At 41.3% G+C, this 25,086-nt stretch overlaps 1 protein-coding gene across 3 annotated transcripts in view; it reads left to right on the top strand.

Annotated features, from left to right (window-relative positions):
* Positions 1–24,586, top strand: part of LOC140458826 (gap junction beta-7 protein-like) — a 32,145-nt gene extending 7,559 nt beyond the window's left edge. Inside the window, exons 2-4 of one of the 3 annotated variants that reach the window (XM_072553499.1) lie at positions 7,505–7,591; positions 18,428–18,539; positions 22,395–24,586. In XM_072553499.1, coding sequence (XP_072409600.1) covers positions 22,421–23,179 — 759 coding nt within the window. In that variant the 5' untranslated portion in view covers positions 7,505–7,591; positions 18,428–18,539; positions 22,395–22,420 and the 3' untranslated portion in view covers positions 23,180–24,586. The remainder of the gene's footprint in view (positions 1–7,504; positions 7,592–18,427; positions 18,540–22,394) is intronic. The other 2 variants (XM_072553509.1, XM_072553489.1) reach the window with 2 other exon arrangements.
* The last annotated feature ends 500 nt before the right edge of the window (positions 24,587–25,086 follow it).

The raw sequence follows: 25,086 nt of genomic DNA, 5'->3' as shown, positions 1-25,086 counted from the left end.
TTTCCTATTATTTGGTCCAGAACCACTCCTTCATTAACTGGGACTTCCTACGTATTGGGGAATCAAAGTTGTTCTTGATGTAATTTAAGAATTTTGGTTCCTCTTTACTTTGTATAACAAAAGTAATCCATATCTGGGTCATTAAAACTGACTTTATTACTGCCTTAATATGATTCATTTCTCCATAATTTGATTATATTTTTCATCTTCTCTCTCTCTCTGTCTCTTACTCCCTCTCTGAGTATTGCTTGCTTCTTTTGTGTTTTACACGTACCCATATGGCCTCATTTGATGATTCTTCTAAGACATTACCCCTCCTCATTGTTATATTTCATTTCTTGATCAATATTGTGACCACCTCTCCCCCCACCCTGACACTCAATGTTTTCCAAGGCTGAAAAATTCCTTGCAAGTAAGATGCACTTGGGGATTCTCTCACTACCTGCTTGATCCTCTCCCTCTGACTGACGGGAACCCATTCTCTCTTCGGACCTCCTTAAGCTGCAGGGTGTCAAAATCTTGCTATCCTCAAACCTTTCAGCCTCACAAATGCACTAGTGTCCTTGGCTGCTGCTGGACTCCAGAAGCCCAAGTCTTTGTTGCTCCAGCCAGAGGCACCTGTACACAGGGTCATTCAGCCTGCTGGGAGCATCCAGGATAGTGTACAGTGTACAATGTGCATATCACAGATCTGAGCACCCCAGCTAACGTTAACTAAAGAGAAGATGGATTGTTCCTTGTACTTAACCATTACTCCTACTTAAGTATAGACTAGAAAAGTACTTTCTTTATTGTTGCTGCTCCTAACTCTCAAATAACTCACCCACTGCTCTGGAGATCTCTGCTCTCATTATTCTTTTTAACCTCACTGCCACCACTCTCGAGTCCCACACGCTGGTCTTTTTCTGGGACTTTTCTGCTCACGCTGCTCCTTTTGGCCTTCCTACTGCCACTTCCAAGTCACACACAGCTTCTCCTCTCGTCTATCTGCTTCTGGGACTCCTCAACTCTCACCAAAATAACCGGAAGAACTGTGGATGCTGTAAATTAGAAAAACAAATAGAAATTGTTGAGGAAGTTCAACAGGTCTGGCAGCCGAGCATCAGGACCTTGCAAACTTGCCGGATAATCCAATAATCAAATAGAGTCATAGTCATAGAGATGTACAGCATGGAAACAGACCCTTCAGTCCAACTCATTCATACCGACTGGATATCCCAACCCTATCTAGTCCCACCTAGCCCATATCCCTCCAAACCCTCCCTACTCATATATCCATCCAAATGCCTTTTAAATGTTGTAATTGTACCAGCCTCCACCACTTCCTCTAGCAGCCCATTCCACACACGCACCACCCCTTAGGTCTCTTTTATATCTTTCTCCTCTCATCCTAAACCTATGCCTTCAGAATATTCAATACTCTGACCAACAAAGGAAAGCCTACCAGACGCCTTCTTCACTATATTCTATCTACTGGCGACTCCACTTCCAAGGAGCTACCAAACTGCACTCCAAGGGCTCTTTGTTCAGCAACACTCCCTAGGACATTACCATTAAGTCCTGCTAAGATTTGCTTTCCCAAAATGCAGCACCTCGCATTTATCTGAATGAATGCTGGATAATCAAGGTTCCTCTGTAAATGGTAGGGGGGGGAGGGTAACGAATAAACAATAGGTATGGATAGAGTCCAAAGGGAGAGAAAAGAACAGTTAGACAGAGATTGGATAACGATCTGGTTAGGAGGGTGAATAGCTGTTAATGGAGACTGTTAGTGGCTAACAATGGGTTGTGTGTTTTGAAGGAGCTCGTGTTGGACTAGGTTGGACAAAGTTAAAAATCACACAACACCAGGTTATAGTCCTGGAAGAAGCAGTGCTTTGAAAGATAGTGCTTCCAAGTAAATCTGTTGGTCTATAAACTGGTGTTGTGTGATTTTTAACAATGAGTTGTGTGTAATTGCAGACGATGTGAAAACAAGGCTTGGTGTGGGGTTTGACGTAAGGACATGGGAGATCTCGAGCCCTAAAGTTAGTGAACTTGATGTTGAATCCAGAGGGCTGTAGGGTCCCTGTTTGGAAAATGAGATGCTGTTCTTCCAGCTTGTGCTGAGCTTCGCTGGAGCACTGCAGCAAGCCTGAGACAGAGATGTTGACCAGGGAACAGGGTCCTGTGTTGAAGTGGCAGGTAACCAGGAAATCAGGGGTTTTTTTGCAGGCAGAGCACAAGTACTCTACAAAACAGTCACCCAATCTATGCCTCATTTCTTCAATGCCAGGGAAACCACATTACGAGCAGCTCTCCACTCTCACTGTTACTGTTTGGTAAGTCCCACACAGCTTTGTTGCTGATTTAGCTGCTTCTCCAACTGGATAAGATGATAGTTGCCTGATAGCTTTGAGTTTTATCCACAACTTGTGTGAGGCTCCCTTCCTGAGGTGCCAAAACAATTCTCTGGTCTTATTGATGCAGCTGGTTCCCTCTTGACGGAACTTGGCATTGATGGCACTGCCCTGTTTGTTCATTAACCCGATTAATAGTGAAAACAAAACATTAATTTCGTTGTCAAAATTACAAATTTCTCTCAAGGTAGGCTACAAATTTAGGGAACAGACCGTATAAGTGGAGGCCTGGAAGGAAATGGAGGAAAGAATGAAGTAGAATTGAATAGGTATTACAAGCATTTATTTTAAAAAAGCTATTGTTGATGCCAAAAGTCAATAGCTATTATCTGGGAACTTTATTGCCCAGAATATTCAACCAGTTCCAATGTAGCCCACACATGAATAGGAACTTGCCTTTGGGATTATGGTCAGCATACCTATTCCCAAGGTATTCCCAACAACTCATTAGTACACTACCACTGCTTGCCAACACTCCACAAATTCCTTTCTGGATTGCTTGCAACAAGCATCTGAGTCCATCATTGCTGAAGGTTCCCAGACAATCAGAGAGGTTGGTCAATTAGTGACTGCTCAGTATCTCATTAGTTAACATTGTACAAAAGAAAACAAAATAGCTAAGATTTGGGATTGCTGTGCCTGTTTTCAGGTTGCTATGTATGTCTTTTGAACTCCAAAATGAGTGTACACATAAACAGACTGCAAACGTGGGCAATCAGAAACATAAGTAAAAACAGGAACTGCTGGAAAAGCTCAGCAGGTCTGGCAGCATCTGGGGAGAGAAAACAGTGTTAAAGTTTCAGATCCAGTGACCCTTCTTCAGAGGAAGACAGTAGTCTGATGAAGGGTCACTGCACCTGAAACGTTAACTCTACTTTCTATCCTCAGATGCTGCCAGACCTGCTGATCTTCTCCAGCAATTCTTAATTCTGTTTAAGAATTTCATCACCAGTGCTATTTAGTGGGATCATCACCTCCCTACAGATTTTTTGAGGGCTGATTTCTTCAGTCTCCAGCTTTGATTTTACAAATATTTTGGTTCTTTCTATAGTGGTTTAAAGTTGCAAAGATCTACAGGGAATGGCATAGAGTTTTTACCAAACATAAGGCTTCTGCATAGAGCCATAATCTATGAGTCAATGGTTTATCAGTGAATGTTTCTCATGGGATGTGGCATGTTTGGAAAAATAAATGGAAGTGACACAGAGTAGGACAAGCTTCTGGAAGTGGCAGAAGAGGAGGGTGCTGGTGAAGGAAGATCTTGCATATATTCTCCCACAGTACCCAAGGTGCAATTCTCCCTGAACACAGCACTTGGGATATCTACCCTTCCGTAAAGAGTCCTCCGTGTGCCTGCTGCAGCCACAAGTGCAACTTCAGAACTAGGCAAGGAGTGCATTGCCAGTGGCTGTGAATATGACCATGCTGAAGAATCTTTAGGGGTCTGGTTCCTTTCCCGTTGGAACTAGGAATATTTGTGTCACACTAGTTATCTTATCAGTTTATGTACATCCATCAAAACTCAAGCTTAGGTAATATAAATTCTTCCTCTCGCGGGTACCACTGTTGTTCACCAAGTACATGGACGATTTAGATGCAGATTCAGAAATGGAAGCTGTTATATCTTTTCAGGCTTGAAGTACTTGACAATGTTATGAAGAGAGTAATTATAGAAATGTTGAGGTATGTTGTATAGGCCCTCTCATTTATCCATTGTTGATGTTATTTTATTAACATTTCTCTTGCTCTTTCACAGATACAGTTAAAAATCACACAACACCAGGTTATAGTCCAACAGGTTTATTTGGACACACTAGCCTTTGAACCACTGGATGAAAGAGCAGCACTCTGAAAGTTAGTGCTTCTGAATAAACCTGTTGGACTATAACATGGTGTTGTGTGATTTTTAACATTGTCCAGCCCAGTCCAACACCAGCTCCTCCAAACCATGACTTTCACAATTACACGGGAGAACCTCAGTGGAAATCTGTCAGTTACATTTTTGAGTATTTTATTCACTTTACGTGGAATATGAAATGACTTGAACAAATATGGATGTGCATCTAATTCTCCAGCAAATTCTGAGAGCAATACACAAGTTTTCATTTTGTAATTTTTAACAGTGGAGTGCTCTCCAATTATGGAATAAGTTCAATAGCTTCCAAAAAACCTTCAGCTAGAAAGCAGACCATCAGAAATTATGATGTGCCATTAATCTGTACCTGTCGATTGCTATTGCTGAAAATGTGTTGCTGGAAAAGCGCAGCAGGTCAGGCAGCATCCAAGGAGCAGGAGAATCAACGTTTCGGGCATGAGCCCTTCCTCAGGAAAGGGCTCATGCCCAAAACGTCGATTCTCCTGTTCCTTTGATGCTGCCTGACCTGCTGCGCTTTTCCAGCAACACATTTTCAGTTCTGATCTCCAGCATTTGCAGTCCTCACTTTCTCCTGTCGATTACTATGTCAACTTTGGGCTGCCTGATGGTTTGAATTACTTCTGTAACTGACCAGTGCTAATTTCACTCTTGACTGACTGGATGCTTCAGAAGTGGACAAATATAGTGAGCTGCCAGGGAAGAGGACAGGGATAATGCAGGTGCCATGTGGGTGAAAGGCAAGGATAATAACTCTGCTGCACAGGATACAGATCAATTATTTGTTAGGGATGTTTAGAGGAGAATACTGGTAAATGTCTGAGATAATGCTTGGCTCATTGGCAGGCATTCTGGAAATGTTTGCATCCACTGTCAAGGGTCAGAGAGAATACCAAAACCAACTTTGCATGTGGTTTTTCGCAATGCTTAGAGCTCACCCTTTCCAGCAGGCCCATTTATGCACTCAGCCCCAATACAGGGCTTGATGGTGGTTGTTGTAATTTCCATTTCAACACAAATGGCAACTATCCAATTGTTGAGTTTTCTCCTTCACATTGGAATAATTTATTTTAATTCCTAAACCTGTTAACTTTGTGGTGTTGCTGTGCTCAGTTGCCAGTCTGGTGCTAGTTTGTGGCATATTCACATACACACTTAGGTCTAAGGCATGGTTAAATTCAAGTTTTAAAGCACTTTCCAATCGGTAGATAAAAGTGCCTTATTACTCATTGTCTAAATTGGTTTAAATGAGAATATCTGAAGTTACTGTTCAACATCTTTACGGAATGAGCTGCCAGAGGATGTGATGGAGGCTGGTACAATTGCAACATTTAAGAGGCATTTGGATGGGTATATGAATAGGAAGGGTTTGGAGGGATATGGGCCGGGTGGGACTAGATTGGGTTGGGATATCTGGTCGGCATGGACTGGTTGGACTGAAGGGTCTGTTTCCATGCTGTACATCTCTATGACTCTATGACCTTTGAAAAATATGGTTTCTGATCAGTGTATACAGACAATATCAAAAGGGAACTCAATGAGGACATGAAAATGGAATAAATCTGAGTTCTCTGAAAGAGTGGGGAAGTGGGATTAATTGCATATTAATTTTAGAGTCATCGACAATGATTGGTTTAATGGCCAAGGTCTTTTTCCTGGGGTAGAGAAGTCCGAAACTAGACAGCATAGGCTTATAGAGTCATAGAGTCATAGAGATTACAGCATGGAAATAGACCCTTCGGTCCAACCCGTCCATGCCGACCAGTTATCCCAACCCAATCTAGTCCCATCAGCCAGCAGCCCTTCAAACCCTTCCTATTCACATACCCATCCAAATGCCTCTTAAATGTTGCGATTGTACCAGCCTCCACCACTTCCTCTGGCAGTTCATTCCATACACTTAACACCCTCTGCATGAAAAGGTTGCCCCTTAGGTCTCTTTTATATCTCTACCCTCTCACCCTAAACCTATACCCTCTAGTTCTGTAGAGGGGAAAGATTTAAAAGGGATGTGAGGGGCAGCTTTTCCGTACAGATGATGGTGCATGTATGGAATGAGCTGCCAGTGGTGGAGGCTGGTACAATTATAACATTTAAAAGGCATCTGAATGGATATATGAATAGGAAGGGTTTAGAAAGAATTAGGCCAAATGCTGGCAAATGGGACTAGATTAATTTCAGATATCTAGTCGGCATGGACGAGTTGGACCGAAGGGTCTGTTTCCAGCTATACATCTCTAAGACTTTATGGCATAAGAACATGCTCTTGTAGTGCATTGGTAGTGTCTGTAACTTTGAGTCAGGAAATGTGGGTTCAAGTTCCATCTGCTCCACCTGGATTGGTTATTTAGAGAATATCAAGAATGTAAGAAATAGGTGAGATATCACATAGCAGCATAACCTGACCTACCATGCAAAACGATCACAGCTGATCTCCTATATGATTTAATTAAAGCATAATATTCAAACATTGTAAGTCACCATAGTCCTGCCAGAGAGAGAGAGAGAAAGACACACAACTTTAACCTGAAGGTCACCAACCTTCAGGCAAGAGAGGAGGTCAAGAAGGAGAATCCTTCCTGATAACTTGGGCTTGTGTCGGAATTGAACAATGTTAGATTTACTCTGCAGGAGACCAACCATCCAGCCAACTGAGCTAACCAATCCCCACATATGTAAGCAGCTATCAAATAGTTATTTGAAGAAATCGGGTTCTGAACCCATTTCACGCAGCCTGTTGTTCTACAAGTTAAAACCAGTTTCAATTAAAGTTATGAAGAGAATGTAGTACATGGCTTCCAGTGAGAACAGTAACCAAACCTTCTTTACTGCAAGTATTGTTAATGAAACAGGTTTGTATGATATGTCATAGTCTCTAGAGAAAAGTAATAACCTGTATTGGTATGTTTAACCAAGACAGTGGGTGATTTAATCTGTTTTGCTGTTGGTAGTGCACATCTCTTTGGGTTTTGTATTGATTTGTTCTTGTTCTGTTTGGAGTAATAAATTTAGCAAAGTTCAATGTTTGTTCAGCGCAGATTTAAAATATATTTAGAAATGCACCCAAGGGTGTCTCCTTCTCATAGTAAAATCAGAACAAAAGGGATGTGTCATGACCAAAGAATTTATTACAAATTACAGCCAAAATAGAGTGGAGGGGACAATGCTATAACAACAAGTCGAACAATATTTTCATCAGAGTAACCTCATAATTTAATTCTTTCTCTCACAGCCCACAACTTCATCAATACTCTTGAACTGAAACAGATATCAGGAAATTGTCCTATCACTCAACGGGCAGAAGTCTTCTTCACTGTAGGTAAGAAATAAATTACAGTGTTACCTAAAGGTAAATGTGTTATCCCAACACCAAATAGTAAGAGTGTGGCAGAGTGTCACATCACATAAAAACAGACTTACAGGATTATAATGTTCTCCTCCCCAATATGTAATGTTAAAACTAGCTATAATCATTAATACCTAACATTAATCTTGCATCGCCACATCCTAATAAACTCTTGGTCCCAAAGACGTGAAAATTGAGCCCTGTTTCTCTGGCTTCTTTTTTCCCTCTTTCAGTAGCCTCTCTTGATCCAGACTTGTTGCTTTGATGACTGCAGCACATATAAAGTCAATGTGTTAAGCTGCACGCAACAGAAATTCTGGGTGGAGTTGTGAGAGCTGTGGAGATGAGGTTGGGAGCAGGATCTGGAGAGAAATCAGACAGGTCAACAGCAGCTTGCCCTCATCACCCTCTACCCATGCCACCAGTACACTTTAAGTTATTTTTTGTGTTTCCAAGATGACACCTCCATATTGAGGCATACTCACAATCCCCTATCTGCACTGACACCGCCTGACTTGGCAGTGATGGTACTGGCTAGCTAGAGCATTAGGAATTCCCCATTTGCCATCCTTAATTCAGCTGGGCTTTCAGATGGACTCCTCTTTATTGCCATTTCTAAGTACATCCGTCAGGTGGACGGGACTCACAAATCGTTGGGGTCAGAGTTTTATCTCCAATGGAAGAATATTTTCAAAGTTGGACAGGCTCCACCCGCAGAGAGAGAAGTTTAATAAATATCTTGTGTCTCTTGCACAGGATGAAACACACCCTGTCTATGAAATAGCTTTCAGGTTCAAACCGATTTATCCACATCATGATGTAAAACTCCTGTACATAATTGACAAGGAACTGCCTAGTCAATCATTTGGAATTTGAATAAGCAGGAGCAAAAGGTGAAGTAAAATACCAAGCCCTCAAGTACATTTCATAATGAAAAGGTACACAAAATTCTTTGAGAATGGCCCCAAGGATAACCTGTTGATATCTATTACTGGAGCAAGGAAATCCATTCTTTAAAATAGAACTTTGAAAGTAGAAAAATGAAATGCCACTTTTACCCTCATTCCATGCTGCTTTATCGTTCATTCATTGCTGGTGATGGGAAGGTGTAAAATCTCACAGCACTGTCGCTGGGTTCAATGTAACAATGCTGACATTCCTACATTGTGAATGTAGACAAGGGGGAATAGCTAAGTGAAAGTGAGGACTGCAGATGTTGGAAATTAGAGTCAAGATTAGAGTGGTGCTGGAAATGCACAGCAGGTCAGGCAGGATCCGAGGAACAGTAAAATTGACGTTTCAGGCAGGAGCCCTTCATCAGGAATGAGACTGGAAGCCTTGGGGATAGAGACATAAAGGGGGGAATAGCTAACAAAGTAAAACTTAGGAGAAACAATTACAACTGTGTGAAGTATAGATGGAACATATAAAGCAAGGGAAATTATATTGGCTGTCTGCTGTATACAATACCCAATATTTAGTTGCAATAGAGGGGTCAATGCTGGTTCAGTGGCTGTGAATTGCCTCAGTGGCTCAGCTATCCATCTATGACAGATAATGCCCATGCACCTCTGGTTGCACCTTTGCTGCTGGCTGAAGGGGCCAATCTATCAGAGGTGGGTTCTTCCATCAGGACCTCGTAGGAAGCTACCAAGTGTCCTTTTGGCTTCTGAAGGGTGGTCTCTAGTTTTGATACATTAACTCTTTTTCTTTGCTCTCTGAGTCATAGAGCCATTGAGATGTATAGCATGGAAACAGACCATTCAGTCCAACTTGTCCATACATCCATATAACTGACCAGATATCCCAACCTAATCTAGTCCCATTTGCCAGCACTTGGCCCATATCCTTCTAAACCCTTCCTATTCATACACCCATCTAGATGCCTTTTAAATGTTGTAATTGTACCAGCCTCACTTCCTCTGGCAGCTTATTCCATGCATGCACCACCCTCTGTGTGAAAAAGTTGCCCCCGTAAGTCCTTTTTATATCTTTCCCTTCTCACCCTAAACCTATGCCCTCTAATTCTGAACTCCCTCACCCCAGGAAAAAATCCTTGTCTATTTACCCTATCCATGCCCCTTATGATTTTATAAACCTCTATAAGGTCATCCCTCAGCCTCCGACACTCCAGGGAAAACAGCCCCAGCTTATTCAGCCTCTCCCTATAGCTCAAATCCTCCAACCCTGGCAACATCCTTGTAAATCTTTTCTGAACCCTTTCAAGTTTCACAACATTCTTCCAGTAGGAAGAATACCAGAATTGCATGCTCTATTCCAAAAGTGGCCTAACCAATGTTCTAGGTAAAAACAATGACTGCAGATGCTGGAAACCAGATTCTGGATTAGTGGTGCTGGAAGAGCACAGCAGTTCAGGCAGATTTCGAAGCTACTTGGATGCTGCCTGAATTGCTGTGATCTTCAAGCACCACTAACCAATGTTCTGTACAGCTGCAACATGACCTCCCAATTCATGTACACAATTCTCTGAGCAATAAAGGAAAGCATACCAAATGCCTTCTTCAATATCTGATACTGCTAGATCTGCTGAGCTTCTCCAGCACTTTCTGCTTTTGAGTCCTTCTGGGTTGTCATTTTCTATGTTGGAATTTGTTGCCAACCTGCTGGTGCCTATGGAAGAATTTGTTTTATTCAGTTAAATGAATGCAATTTATCTATTCCCTAAAGAAGATAGTGGCATGAATATTGCAGTGGTATATTTTATTGTTCTTTTTATTTCTTAAATGGACATGACAGGATGTTTTAACAGTAATGTCATGCATATTCCTTAGCTTAGAGTTTCCACTTGGTTCCTTTGATTTTTTTTTTGTAATGTAATCCTCTTGATATTGAGTAATTTTGAATACATATTGCAAACAGAGCAATTCAAGCTTCTGTGATTATTAGCACGAATCTTAAAAACATCGCCCTAGAAACAGATCCAAGTATAAAATTGTTGACACCCCTGCTAGGAAGGAATAGTCATTGCTGAGAATTTCAACTAAATATCCTTGATTGTGGAACTTTGAGGACAGTCCATCCAATCAGCTCAAACGTTTCATTGCAAGGACATGAAAAGATATGTATTGAATGGTTTTGGATGTTTTTCCCTTCACTTGCTAAACTTGTCACTGCTGTATCCCATTACTGCATTGAACCAGAAAATAGTTTTGCATTTCTTAAAAGTTCCTCTCAGCACTTTAGAATCATGAGACTCACAGGTGGTGGGTGAGCATCGAGAATGTGACCAATCTCTTTTCAGATATTTCCACTGTGTTTCCAAATTCCCATTCATTATGGAGAAGAGTATTTTTAAAAAAGTAAACTTATTTTTCAAGAAAAGGCTTTCAAATACTGCCCAATTAAGTTAGCCCATGGCAAATTTTGCAAGTTTGAGTGAAACTTGAGAAAAATAACCACTTTTCAAAATGGATGCAATTTTCAGCTGATGGTACTGACAGCAACGTGTTGGCATTTACTTTAGAAAATATGGATCAGGATATTAAACAGACACCACAGCCCATTTTCCCTCTGTGACCCCATTCAAGGCTTGAAAGTTGGCCAGAGCTTCTTTGGAGGTTGTGACGTCAAAATTTCAGCTTGCAAGTCAACTTGAGATCCAGACTCCTGCTTTGGAAGCCTTGTCATAGCTTTCTCAGCTCCCATTATACTGACAGCTGGAACATAAAGACAAGGAGAAAAAGCCAACTGTATTTTGACCATTGCCAAGACATAATCAATTAGCGAAAATGTTTCTGGGGTTTTGGTGATGATAGCATTTCAAACTTGAGTTGGAAATTCACCACTGGAGCAGGAAGGGTGAGCTTCACTGATCTGTCCCTCTGCTATTATGAGAAAAGTAAGAGTCCTTTTTTTCGGTGTTGTGAGTCATCAGAATTCCCTTCCTCAAAGACTGTAGCTACAGAATCTTTCATTATTTGTAAGGCAGAGATAGACAGATTCTTGATTAAAAAGGATAAAGTCACCATTGTCCCCTTTCATTAGAGAGCACTCATACTTCATTCGAGAGGAGAGATTGCGAAGGTAGGTACCTTCAAGTTGATCTCAGCTAGTGTACGAATTGAACCTGTGGTGTTAATGTCTTTTTTTACAAACCAACTATCCAGCCAACTGAGCTAACTATCCTTCCAGGTTTTTTTGATTACAATGGTGATGAAAAGTGTTCAGAGCCATGCAGGAATATAGGGTTGAGATTAAGATCAGATTAGTTGTGAATGGCAAAGTTGCTTATCCTTGTTTATATGATGGTTTATAATAAAAACAAAACACACAGGAAATGTTCAAAGGTAATTGCGGTCATGTTGTAGATTCATAGAGCATGGAAACAAACACTTTGGCCCAACTTGTCCAGGCCGACCACATTTCCAAACTAAACTAGCCCTATTTAGATTAGATTCCCTACAATATGGGGACAGGCCTTTCAGCCCAACAAGTCCATACTAACCCTCCCAGACCCATTCCCCATGCACCTAACACTATGAGCAATTTAGCTTAGCCAACTCACCTGACCTGCACATCTTTAGATTGTGGGAGAAAACCCATACAGACAATGTGCAACCTCCACACAGTCAGTTGCTCAAGGCAGGAAGTAAACCTGGGTCCCTAGTACTGCAAGGCAACAGTGCTGATCACTGAGCCACCATGCTACCCTTTGGCCCGTATCCCTCTAGACCTTTTCTATTCATGTACCTGTCCAAATGTCTTTATAAATATTGTAACTGCACCTGCATTCACCACTTCCTCTGGCTGTTCATTCCACATACAAATCACCTTCTGTGTGAAAAAGTTGCCCCTCAGGTGCCTTTTAAACCTTTCTCCTCTTACCTTAATAATTATATTCTTTAGTTTTGAATTCTCCAATCCTCGGGAAAAGAGTCGACAGTGTGGTTCTGGAAAGGCACATCAGGTCAGGCAACATCCTAGAGCAGGAGAGTCAACATTTCAGCCAAAAGCTCTTCATCAGGAATCCTAGGGAAAAGACCATAGCCATTCATCTTAGCTATGCCCCTCATTATTTTATAAACCTCTTTTAGGTTACCTTTAACCTCCTATGCTCCAGTGAAATAACTCTCAGCTTATCCAGCCACTCCTTATAACTCAAACCCTCCAGTCCTGGTAACATCCTTATAAATCTTTTCTGAACCCTCTCCAATTTACTAATATCCTTCCTATAGCAGGGTGACAAGAACTGTACATAATACTCCAAAAATGTCCTCATCAACCTTCTGTGCAATCACAACATGACGTCCAACTCCTACACTCAATGGTCTGAGCAATGAAGCCAAATGCCTTCTCTACCCTGTCTACCTGTGACACCACTTTCAATAAACTATGGACTGGCACCCTTAGATCTCTCTGTTATACAACACTCAACTTTTTTCCTCTTCAAAGATGCTGCCTGCCATCCTGAATATTTCCATTGTGTTTTGTTTTCTTTTTCATTGTGTTTGGCTCTTGCTTGGGGTGGCATGGTGGCTCAGTGGTTAACACTGCTACTTCAGAGCACAAGAGACCTAGGTTCAAATCCTGCCTTGGGCAGCTGTCTTTGTGGAACTTGCACATTCTCCCTATATCTGTGTGGGTTTCCTCCCATAGTTCAAAGATGTGTGGGTCAGGTGAATTGGCCATGCTAAATTGCCCATAGTGTTAGGTGGCTTAGTCAGGGTAAATATAGGGGTCTGGGTGAGTTGGTGTGGACTTGTTGGGCTGAAGGGCCTGTTTCCATACTGTAGGGAATCTAATCTAATTTTAGATTTCTACCATCTGTTGTATTTCATTTTGTTTTGATGGGAAGGCTTGGGTGATGTTGTGGGTGATTGCGGTAGTGATTGGACTCAGCCCTCTAGTCTGTACTGAGGAGCAAACTGTCTCAGCTGTAATCGTTTTGCAACAGCTGAGATATTATTAGACATACTTACAAAGTTTCACTCTAATTCATAGGCCACTTAAAACACACCCATTGTTCCTATTCTACCAATGATGACCAACCACAGAAAATGTGTGGTTCCCTCACAATATGCCCCCCATCTGACCTGTTAGTTTGCCCTATCTACCCCCATAGTCTTTGGAGTTGCTTTACTCTTGATCCTCGCATGATCTTTTACAGATAATGGCTGGGATGAGCCTGCCAAATGAATTGAAAAACAAATGCTTAGGGATAAGTGAAGTAGGTGTAGTGGATGTTGGGGCGATTGCTGCTTGTGTCTATGTTCTAGAACATTCTCCATCCCAACAAAGACTTTTCCTTTTATCCCTAGCTCATGGATACCTGGTGCTGGAATGCAGGTACAAGATGTGGGAGATTGAGTACTCCCCCTGCTACCCTCTCCTTGAACAATCCACATCATCACCCCAGAAAAAAAAACACAGTAATTATCACTAAACCAGACAGGAGCCAGACTAAAATTTTAATTTATTAATTAAACATAAATGCAAAGTAAAGGCAAGTCTGAACAAGAAAACAAATTATCAAGTGAAATGCTGTACAAATCCACACTGAACAATTATACATCATAAACAAATGCTTATGAGTTGAACTCGGTCAAGTTACTGACGGATCGTGGTTGCTGAGGAGCCTGGAGTGTTGAGGTCAATAACAATTGTTGTAGAATTAATGAGGTCTTGAAAATTGACAAACTCAACAGTACGAGTGCTGACAGAATGAGGCAGGTGTTAGATGGAAAATGAACAGCTGAATGTGTTGTTGATTATGAAGGTGTTTGTTCTGCTTGGACCTAAAGGCAAGGCAAAATCATACCATGAAACCGGGAAAGAAATCGCCACACTCATGTCTGATGAGGTGACAGTTATGGACATGTTGTCTATCTATGATGCCAACACATGTCACTGGGAGCTGTGCCTTAATAGAGTGCGTAACAAAGATCCATTGGACTTGCTCCTAGATCGTCTGAGGAAGGATTGGTTAGAATAAGGAGATTGAGATGAGTGAGTTTGAGTGATGTTACTGAGGTCGAATTATCAGTGAGGTCGCAAACATGAGGGTGGGAGTTCATCTTGAGAACAAATATATCACTGGGGAGGGAACAGACTGTCTTAATCTCTGATGAAGGGCTTTTGCCCGAAATGTCGATTTTCCTGTTCCTTGGATGCTGCCTGACCTGCTGTGCTTTTCCAGCACCACTCTAATCTAGACTCTGACCTCTAGTATCTGCAGTCCTCACTTTTGCCCTGTCTTAATCTCAGATTGTTCAAAGATTCGTGGTCAATGAAGTGTTGATATATCACAAGGATGAGAAAGGCACAGCATAAATATAAAACCTCTTTATTTGAAGACTTTCAGGCTTTGGAGAAACAGCAGCCATGATGAACTCTGTCATAATTAGAATCTAAATCTTTCCATCTCTGGAGCGCTGGAGGCAGGCGTGTGCCCAAAGATGAGGGTCAGATTCTCAAACAGTTCCAGTGCATTGACCTCCATGGGGAATGCCCAGGTACTTGCAACTCCCAATTCTGGTTTATTTAGCTGAAGTTGGAATGTGTGGTACTGGAGGACTGTGGAGATTTTGGATGTTGGAAACACAGGGCCCCTTGAATATATGAATAGGAAGATTTTGGAGGGATATGGGCTGGGTGTTGGCAGGCAGGACTAGATTGGTTTGGGATATCTGGTCAGCATGGACGGGTTGGACCGAAGGGTGTGTCTCCATGCTGTACATCTCTATAACTCTATGACTCTGTCTGCAACTTTGAGTCAGAGATTGCAGGCAGATCTGACTAATGTTCCTGAATTGATATCCAGGAAACATTAGACCAAATTTAGGGTGAGAGAGTAGCTCAATGGTTAGCACTGCTGCCCTCACAGTGCCAGAGACCAAGGCTCGATTCCACCACCTGGGTGACTGCCTGTTTGGAGTTTGCACATTCTCCCCATGTCTGTGTGGGTTTCCTCCCACAGTCCAAAGATATGCAGGTTAGGTGAATTAGCTGTGCTACCTTGCCCATAGTGTTCAGGGATGTGTAGGTTAGGTGCATTAGTCAGGGGTAAATGCAGAGTAATAGGATAAGGGAATAGGTCTGGGTGGGTTACTCTTCAGAGGGTCGGCGTGGACTTGTTAGGCTAAATGGATTCATTTGTTACAATGAGGTGATTTACACAAAATTTGGCAATTCTGACATTGGTTACAAAATTGCATGTGTAATATTCCATTCTCTAATGTATAGATTAAATATTCATCAAAGGGGAACATGAAATTTGTCTCTGGTTTGATTTTGGATGGTATTAATTAAATTTACGAAAAGAGAACACAATGAAATTGAATGGTGTATTTGCTAAAGATTGCTGCAGTCTTCATATCTGTCAACAAAATTTGCACTGAATTAAAATTTGATTGCCAAAACCAGTTTTTTCTATTTACAGTGTTAGTAAATCTGTCAATAGAGAGTCATTCTGATGCTAATGCATAACAAATTTCCCGTGTGAAATTAATTAAATCGATACCATATTTTAAATTACAAAAAAAGAAATCCTTTGTTAGACTAATTCAAAAATATTCTTGCATTTTGGATTGGAACTCTCAATTAAACCACTCCATACATTGATTGACACTAATTTAAAATGTAGGATCTACAATAATAAAGTTTGTATCATATAAAAAGAAACAAATCATTGATCATGTACGCATTTCTACTGGAATTATCATACACTCAGTACCTCATATAATGAGACAATGCATATTATACAATTTCTAATCTGACAAGGTTAAATATCACACAACACCAGGTTATAGTCCAACAGGTTTAATTGGAATCACTAGCTTTCGGAGCACCGCTCCTTCATCAGGTAGTTGTGCTCTGAAAGCTAGTGCTTCCAATTAAACCTGTTGGACTATAACCTGGTGTTGTGTGATTTTTAACTTTGTACACCCCAGTCCAACACTGGCACCTCCAAATCATAATCTGACAAAATGTATTTGCAACTGAACAGGCATCCAGGTGTCGGCATTCTAGGTTGTGCTAGTGAGAGACGTGAACTATAATTGATGTGAACCCCTAGCACATTTGTCAACTACATCATTATATCAAAACAAAGTTAAAGAAAATATTCCTTTGCAGCATAAAATGAAGGTACAGACTTGATGGGTCGAAGGGCCTCCCTATACTGTATGGTTCTATAAATGATTTGACATGTCTTCTATCTAATTAAAAGGAGTCTGTGCAATTCCATAGTTCACTTAATAGCTGATGCAGATGAAAATCATCTATTATATGACAGCTAAAGTGCTTCCAGAACAAATATGGTTTCCTGAATAATTCCTGGATTTTTTTTTGAAGACGAAAGGTCTTTGCTACCTAGACTTCCAGAAATGTCCTGATGTGATTTATTTGGGGAACACAGAGAGAGAGCAACAACATACCTGTTCAGTTGCTGATTCGTTCTCCATTTTGGATCTCTCTTGAGCCTTTAGTGACTCTAACGCTCTCTACACATCTTGCATCTTATGCTGCACGATACCACTTGTAAAGAACAAGATGCCTCACATTTAAGCAAACATCCTATTTCCTGCACCACCATTCACACAGTGTTTTTCCACACCCAATTTGTCACAGCAGCACTAGGGGATATCTAAGTGCTGCTGTCTTTCAGGCTAAGGCAAAGCAGAACAACCTAATTGATAGGGGATAGAAATTTTAAAGATAAATAAAGATCAATAAAATGTGACTATTGGCACAAATGAATTAAATTGTGTATTCACTGTTTCTCATTAGATTATGGCCCATAACAATATACCCGCATCTAATACTAGGAGCATCTGAGTCACGGTAGAGCTTCTATTTGAATTGCTGTGACAAAATTGGAAGCCATAGAATCATAGATATGTAAAGCACAGGAACAGACCCTTCAGTCCAACTTGTCCATGCCGACCAGATATCCTAAATTAATCTAGCCCCATTTGCCCATTACTCATCCAGATGCTTTTTAAATGCTGTAATTGTACTCGCCTCCACCACTTCTTCTGGCAGTTCATTCCCTGCACACCCCACCCTTTGTGTGAAAAAGTTGACCCTTAGGTCCCTTTTAAATCTTTCCCTCTCACTGTTAATGTATGCCCTCTAGTTCTGGACTCCCCAACTCTAGGGAAAATACCTCGTCTATTTGCCCTATCCATGCCCCCTCATGATTTTATAAACCTCTATAAGGTCACCCCTCAGCCTCTAACCCTCCAGGGAAAATAGACTCAGCCTATAGGCTCTCACTATAGCTCAAATCCTCCAACCCTGACAACATCTTGGTAATTCGTTTCTGAACCCTCTGAAGTTTCATAACATCCTTTCTATATCAGGGAGACCAGAATTGCACACAATATTCCACAAGTAGCTGTAACTAATGTCCCGCACAGCTGGAACTTGACCTCCCAACTCTTATACTCAATGCACTGACCAATAAAGGCAAGCATACCACATACCTTCTTCGCTATCTTATCTACCTGCTACTCTACTTTCAAGGACCTATCGACCTGCACTCCAAGGTCTCTTTGTTCAGCAACACTCCCTAGGACCTCCCCATTAAGTGTATTATTCATGCCTAGATTTGCCTTACCAAGCTTTCAAAGCCCTTCTTTGTGGCATCTTCATTCTGTCAAATTGAATGTCTCCACTTTTGTCCAAAGTTCACAGTTTAACTGAGGGGCAGCAGGAAACCAAGTGACATACATGTAACACAATATTGAATTTAAACAAACAATGCAGAAAAACATCAGATTGATGCCTAATCCTCTACAAATGCCGCAATCCTAATCTCAGGTTCCCAAACCTGTTTATTCCATGCAGCCATGGACTGGATTTAGACCAGTGGTGAAGAGGTCTATACCAAGAGACAAGGCAAGGATTCCACGTGTGGGATTGGAGACAAGGGGCGAGAGAGGTTAAAACCATCCCTAAGGTGGGTTCCCCTTGGCCTCCAGTTGCTTGGTCACAGCGTTCCCATCCTCCTCACTGGCACCTCTCTTCCTTTTACCACATCGCACACACTCCTTCCTCTCTCCAGGGATAGCAGTGGCGGTCTCAGGTGAAGAGGCAGTGCAATACTGGCTGTAGCTACTACTCCTAGTATGGAGATCTGCCAGTGTCTCTTTGGTCAGGAGCTCTCTGACGTGGGTCTTCCTGATGAGAGTAAATCTGTACTGGACTCTCCCTATGGCCTTCACACTCTTCCTATAGTGCGTAGGTCAAAGATACAACGAATACTTCAACTGTGTTCTTAAATTTTATATATCACCATCATATAGCAACTTTTATATTCTATACTGAGCTAGAAAGGAAAAGGCACTCAAATTAAAGTGGACAGATGAAGGTCTGAGATAGTACTCGATGGGGTGAGAACTACGGTAGATATTTTTGAATGTTTTTGAATTTCAGATGCTAGCTTTGAATCTTGCTCACCACAACTGCAGATTGAAAAAACCCTCACAACTTGCCATGGAAAACCTTTGGGTCAGCCTTCCCAATTTGCACTAATGGTCCTTGTGTAAACCATGAAGGAATTCGTGGTTTAAGGGTTCAGAAGAGATTTACTAGCCTGTCTCTGGGAATGGAAGGTTTGATTTATGAGGCTGGATAGACTGGGACATTTTTCGCTGGAGTGTAGGAGTGTAGGAGGTTGAGGGGTGACCTTGTAGAAATTTATAAAATAATTAGGGGCATAGGTAAGATGAATGGCAGATATCTTTCCCTTAGGGTGGGGTATTTCAAAACTAGGGGGCCTATTTTTAAGGTGAGAGGAGAAAGAATTTAAAAAACATGGGGGCAATTATTTTACACAGAGTGGTTTGTGAGTGGAATGAATTTCCAGAAGAAGTGGTGGATGCACGCACAACTATAAAGTTTAAAAGTAATTTAGGTAAGTACATGAATAAGAAATGTTTGGAGGGATATGGGCTAACCACAGGCAGATGGGGCTAGTTTAGTTTGGGATTATAGACAAAAGTGAGGACTGGGCCTCCTCCACTGCTGCTCCCTCACCACCCCAGGGCATCCATGTGGACTTCACCAGTTTCCTCGTTTCCCCTCCCCCCACCTTACCCCAACTCCAACCTTCCAGCTCAGCATTGCCCCCATGACCTGTCCTACCTGTCAATCTCCCTTCCCACCTATCCACTCCACCCTCTCCTCTGACCTATCACCTCCATCCCCACCCCCATCCACCTATTGTACTCTTTGCTACCTTCTCCCCAGCTGCCGCCCCTGCACCCCCTTTAACTCTCCACCCTGGAGGCTTCCTGCCTCTATTTCTGATGAAGAGCTTTCGCCTGATTCATTGATTTTCCTGTTCCTCGGATGCTGCCTGACCTGCTGTGCTTTTCCAGCACCACTCTGATCTAAACTCTAGTTTGGGATTATGATCAGCGTGGACGGGTTGGACTGAATGATCTGTTTCCGTGCTATATGGCTTGACGACTAATTGGTTTTCCTTCTCGTCTACTGTTGAATTCCTTATTTGAGCCTCAATCACTTCTTGACTTGACCATTGCACTACAGTCTGCACTTTCACATTCTACCCTCTGATTTTAGATGATTCAAAGCTCAGTTGCCTGTACATAATGTCACACCAATTCCCATTCTGCTCTCAGTCCTGGGTTTGCTGATCTGTATTGGCTCCATGTAGCAAGCAAGGTTTTGTATTTAAATTTCACATTCTTGTTTTGAATATCTCCATGTCCTCACCCTTCCTACTTCTTTAATTTCCTCCAGGCCCACAATCCACTGAAATATCTGTACTCCTGTAATTTTGGCCGGTCATGCATTTTCGATTATAGTTTCTCCACTATTTGTGACCAAGCATTAAGATTCCTATGCCCAAGATTTGGAATTGCCTCTGTAGACTTCTCTGCCTTACTGCCTCACTGGCCTCATTTAAAATGTTACCCAAAATGTACATCTCTATTTAAGCTTTTAGTCATCTATCCTAAAATCTTCTTATACGGCTCAGTCTCAATTAATTTTATTATGTGAAGTTCCTTGGGATATTTTATTATGTTTAAGGTGTTCATGAATATAAGTTGTTGCTGTTGAGACAATTAGAAACTTTAAAGCCTTGAAATGCTGCAGGCAAAACTGATAAGATTGCTTCTCAGTGTTCAATTATATGTAAATCTCAATTGAAAGTCTCTCTTAAAATCTCTTCCACCTCTCCACCCTCTTTTAAAACTTGTCTTGAAAACTCATCTCTTTGAAAAATAATGGGATAGAGAGAGGTCAAGTGAGTGAGCAAAAACATGGCAGATGGAGTTTAATGTATGAATGTATGAGGTGATGCATTTGGGTGAAAGAATCAATAGGCAGACCAATATTTAAATGGAGAGAGGCTCCTGTAAAGTCCAATACAGAGAGATGCGAGTGTTCATTCAGATGCAACAAGTAATTAAGGAGATAAAAGGAATTTTGATTTTTATGGGTTAGGCTGTAGGAGTTTAAAACAGGGTACAACTGTACAGGTGTTTGTAAGGCTGCATGTGGAATGCAAAGTAGAATTTTGGGCCGTGTAGTTAAGAAAAGTTATACAGTCAACTTTGTTTGAACTGGCCCTCTTGATAAACCAGCGAAAATTATTCACCTCAAAAACCAGACATTTGCTGTATTATTGCGATGTCCGAGTAGTCAGCTGAGGGTGCAAGTGAGAAGATTCTACTGTAAGTTTTATTGGAGGCAAAGTTGCATTATTATTTAAGTCAATGTATAGCAGTGATGTGTATACCTCCTGCATCATGTTTCTAATACTTAGTGTGTGATTATTGGGATCTCTTGATTATCTGGAATATATGATCAATTGGTGCACTCCTTGTCCCATAGGGGCTGGTTAATAAAAGGTTTGCTGTACTGGTATTGGAAGTTACTCAAAAGAGTTTCACTAGATTAATTCCTGCAATGAAAGTGCAGAATTATCAAGGACAGCTAAACAGAATAAATATTTATTCAATAACATTTAAAAGAATAAGCATGACAACCTTATTGAAACATGGAAGATTCTGAGAGGGAATGACAGGGTAAATTTTGAGAAGATGTTTCTGTTAGTGAGGGAATCTTGAACTAGGGGTCACAGGGACACTTATTTAAAACTGAGAGGTGACGGAATTTCTTCTCCCAGGAACAGCGTTCCCTCAAATTTGCTTACCAACTGCACGGGCTCTCCAGGATCCAAGCATGGCTTCTGGAATTGGATGTCAATGCGAGGGTCAGGATGCCACCACTGATCGTTGTGTGTGGAACATCAGAGCAGCTGCCTGTAAGCGGTTTGGAGGAAATATTGCACACAAAACAGAGAATGTCTGCAATTCTCTACCGCAGAGAATTGTGGAGATTGGATCACTGAAAGTAATTACAAAGAAGGTAGAGTTTTGAAATATGAGGGGATTGTGGGCAATGAGGAGCTTGTAAAAGGAGAAGGTGACCCTTGGTTGTGATCTTATTGAATGGTGGGTCAGGCTTGAGGGGCTGCTCCCACTTCTCAATATTTTGATTCAGTGCCTTAACACTCCTTTATGTGTTACAACACTTTTCTGCAGGTTCTTGGGAGGTTTTATTTTATTAAGTACTCTCCACAAATATGTATTGTCATTAAAATATGACAGTACAAAGTTTAGCGAGGTGTCTTGTGGTAGAGGCCCTACCTCTAGGCCAGGGTGTCTGGATTCAAGTCCCGACTGCACTAGAGGTGTGTCTTAGAAGTTTGAGCAGGTTGACTAAAATAACTATAACTTGTTACTGTATTATTTCCAAATTTCTTTTCTCTGTTCTGTAGATCCAGCTTCAAGTTATTGAGGAGCCATGAGCTGGGGTTTACTCCGTGATGTTTTGAGTGGAGTGAATAAGTACTCCACCGTTGTGGGGAGAATCTGGTTGAGTGTTATGTTCATATTCCGAGTCCTTATCTATGTGGTGGCTGCAGAACGTGTCTGGAATGATGAACAGAAGGAGTTTACCTGCAACTCGAGGCAAGTTGGTTGTGAGAATGTATGTTTCGACCACTTCTTTCCAGTGTCACATGCAAGACTTTGGGCACTGCAACTTATCTTGGTTTCCACCCCTTCTCTTCTGGTTGTCATGCACGTAGGTTACAGGGAACACCGCGAGAAGAAGTACAAAAAAAAGCTGTATAAAGACAAAGGGAACATAGATGGGGGCCTGTGGTGGACCTATTTCTTCAGCCTGGTGTTCAAAACAGGAGTTGAGTTCACCTTCCTGTTTGTGCTGGCATGGATGTACGAAGGGTTTATTATTCCTCACCTTTTAAAGTGTGAGATCAAGCCTTGCCCCAATGTGGTGGATTGTTTTGTTAGTCGGCCAACAGAAAAGACCATCTTCCTCTACTGTATGGTGGTCTCCTCAGCTGTGTGCATACTGCTAAACATCTGTGAGATGACCTACCTCATCATAAAACACTGTAGAAACATCTGTGAAAAGAGATCTATCAAACAGGCGAAGCGGTTGAAATGTGGATGTGATTCTTCAGAATTGAAGCAAGCTCAACGAAAAGGACTTAGAAACGGCACTCTGAGGTCTTCTGTAAGTATGTGCACATTGTAAAAACCAGAGAAACAGCAGTACAATCTCTGAAAGCTGGTTTTCGAAGAGAGGCTCCAGTGGGCAGTTACCCGCTATTTAAAGAAATAAACAAACATGGATTATTGCATTAACACAGACAGAGAATGCTGGAGAAACCCAACAGGTCTGGCAGCATCTGTGGAGAGAGAAAGAGAGTTAACGTTTCAAGTCTAAAAACGCTTCTTCCGAATTTCAGAGTCATATTGGACTTGAAACATTAGCACTGTTTTTATCTCTGCACACATTCTGCCAAACCTGCTGAACTTCTCCAGCACTTTCTACTTTTATTTCAGGTCTCCAGCATTCAAAATATATTGCTTTTATTTGACTTCTGGAGGTAATGCCTAGGATTCTTTACCGACTCATCGAAGGATTAAAAACAAATCCTGAAGAGATTGTGGGTGTATAGAGTACTAAATTTAACATGATTTAATTATATTTAATTCAAAACCAAGCTTTGTACAATTGAGTGCAGGACACCTGCATAAGGCTGCATTTCGGTTTCCAATATATTCCGGGATTGGTTTACCTTCATAACTTTCTAGTTTTTCTTCAGTATATAATCCCAAAGCCTCCCCCACTCCAAAGTCCCTCCAGTCTTCTGCTTTCTGTCCTTGACGTTATATGTTACACTGCAACGTTCCCACTTGCCTTATGTCCATGTCCTTTTCTTAGTAGGTTGTTGCGCCTGATAGCCACATTTCTGTTCCCAGGTATCACACTCAGGTGCAGAAGGTCTCACATTCTATTTCACATGAGTTCGACAGTATTCTCAGGGATCACACTCTGCTCCTAATGGTGACAAGTTCTCTGGTCTCAGATGTTTTACCCTCTTTCCAATTTGCACCTCAGGGTGACATTCTATGCTCTTGAGGGTCACAAACTCTATTGTTCACACCCTGTTTCCAAGAGGTCAGTTTCTGTTCCCAGGAATTACATTCTATGCTCTTGTTGATCATTGTCTTCACCTTCCCGATTTATCAGCTTCTCAACTTCAAATCTTTCTCTTCTCCGTCAGCAGAGTGCTCCCAAATCCATTCTCCAATTTTTCCGAAAATTCTGCCCTGGACACACTTAACTCCAAAAAGCAATCCCCAATAAATTCTCTCCCAGACTTCCAGGTACTTCCAGTCACTCACTACTACCCTATTTAACAGAATGCTTTCCAATACTCAGTTACCTGAAAGCAGTAAAGATAGAACTGGTGATTTTTTTTGAGCACTACATGACCTTTCAGCTATGAAAACATTCACAATAAGTGAACATGTTTTAATTACAGATTTCTAATTGTCACCGTGATGAAGGAGAAACAACCCAGGGCACAACAGCTTTCTTTATAAAACTGACACACAAATAAATCATTTTTACATTCTGGATTAGTGGTGCTGGAAGAGCACAGCAGTTCAGGCAGCATCCAAGGAGCTTCGAAATCGACGTTTCGGGCCCTGATGAAGGGCTTTTGCCCGAAACGTCGATTTCGAAGCTCCTTGGATGCTGCCTGAACTGCTGTGCTCTTCCAGCACCACTAATCCAGAATCTGGTTTCCAACATCTGCACTCATTGTTTTTACCTCGTTAAATCATTTTTACAGTTGAATGCTTAATATGCTTCACCCAAATTCCATTTTAATTAGAGTTTTAAATTTGATTGGTTAATGCCATTACAAAACTAGTATTGACAGAGATGTAGTGAGGGTTATTTTTATTTGACCTTCACTTGTTAAAGGTCAGCCTTAAAATGTTGATTAATGATCATCAAGCATCATTGGTACTGATTTAAATCTAAAGCTTAATTCACTGATAAAATTAGAAGATCTGACAAAACAGTGGAGATGAGTATGATCGAAATCCATGTGCGGTACTGAGAGGAGTCTATTTTCATTGTGAAGG

The sequence above is a fragment of the Chiloscyllium punctatum genome, chromosome 3 (assembly GCF_047496795.1).
Source record: "Chiloscyllium punctatum isolate Juve2018m chromosome 3, sChiPun1.3, whole genome shotgun sequence".
In the NCBI taxonomy this organism is placed as follows: domain Eukaryota; kingdom Metazoa; phylum Chordata; class Chondrichthyes; order Orectolobiformes; family Hemiscylliidae; genus Chiloscyllium; species Chiloscyllium punctatum.
This window is presented reverse-complemented; position numbering and strand designations above follow the sequence as displayed.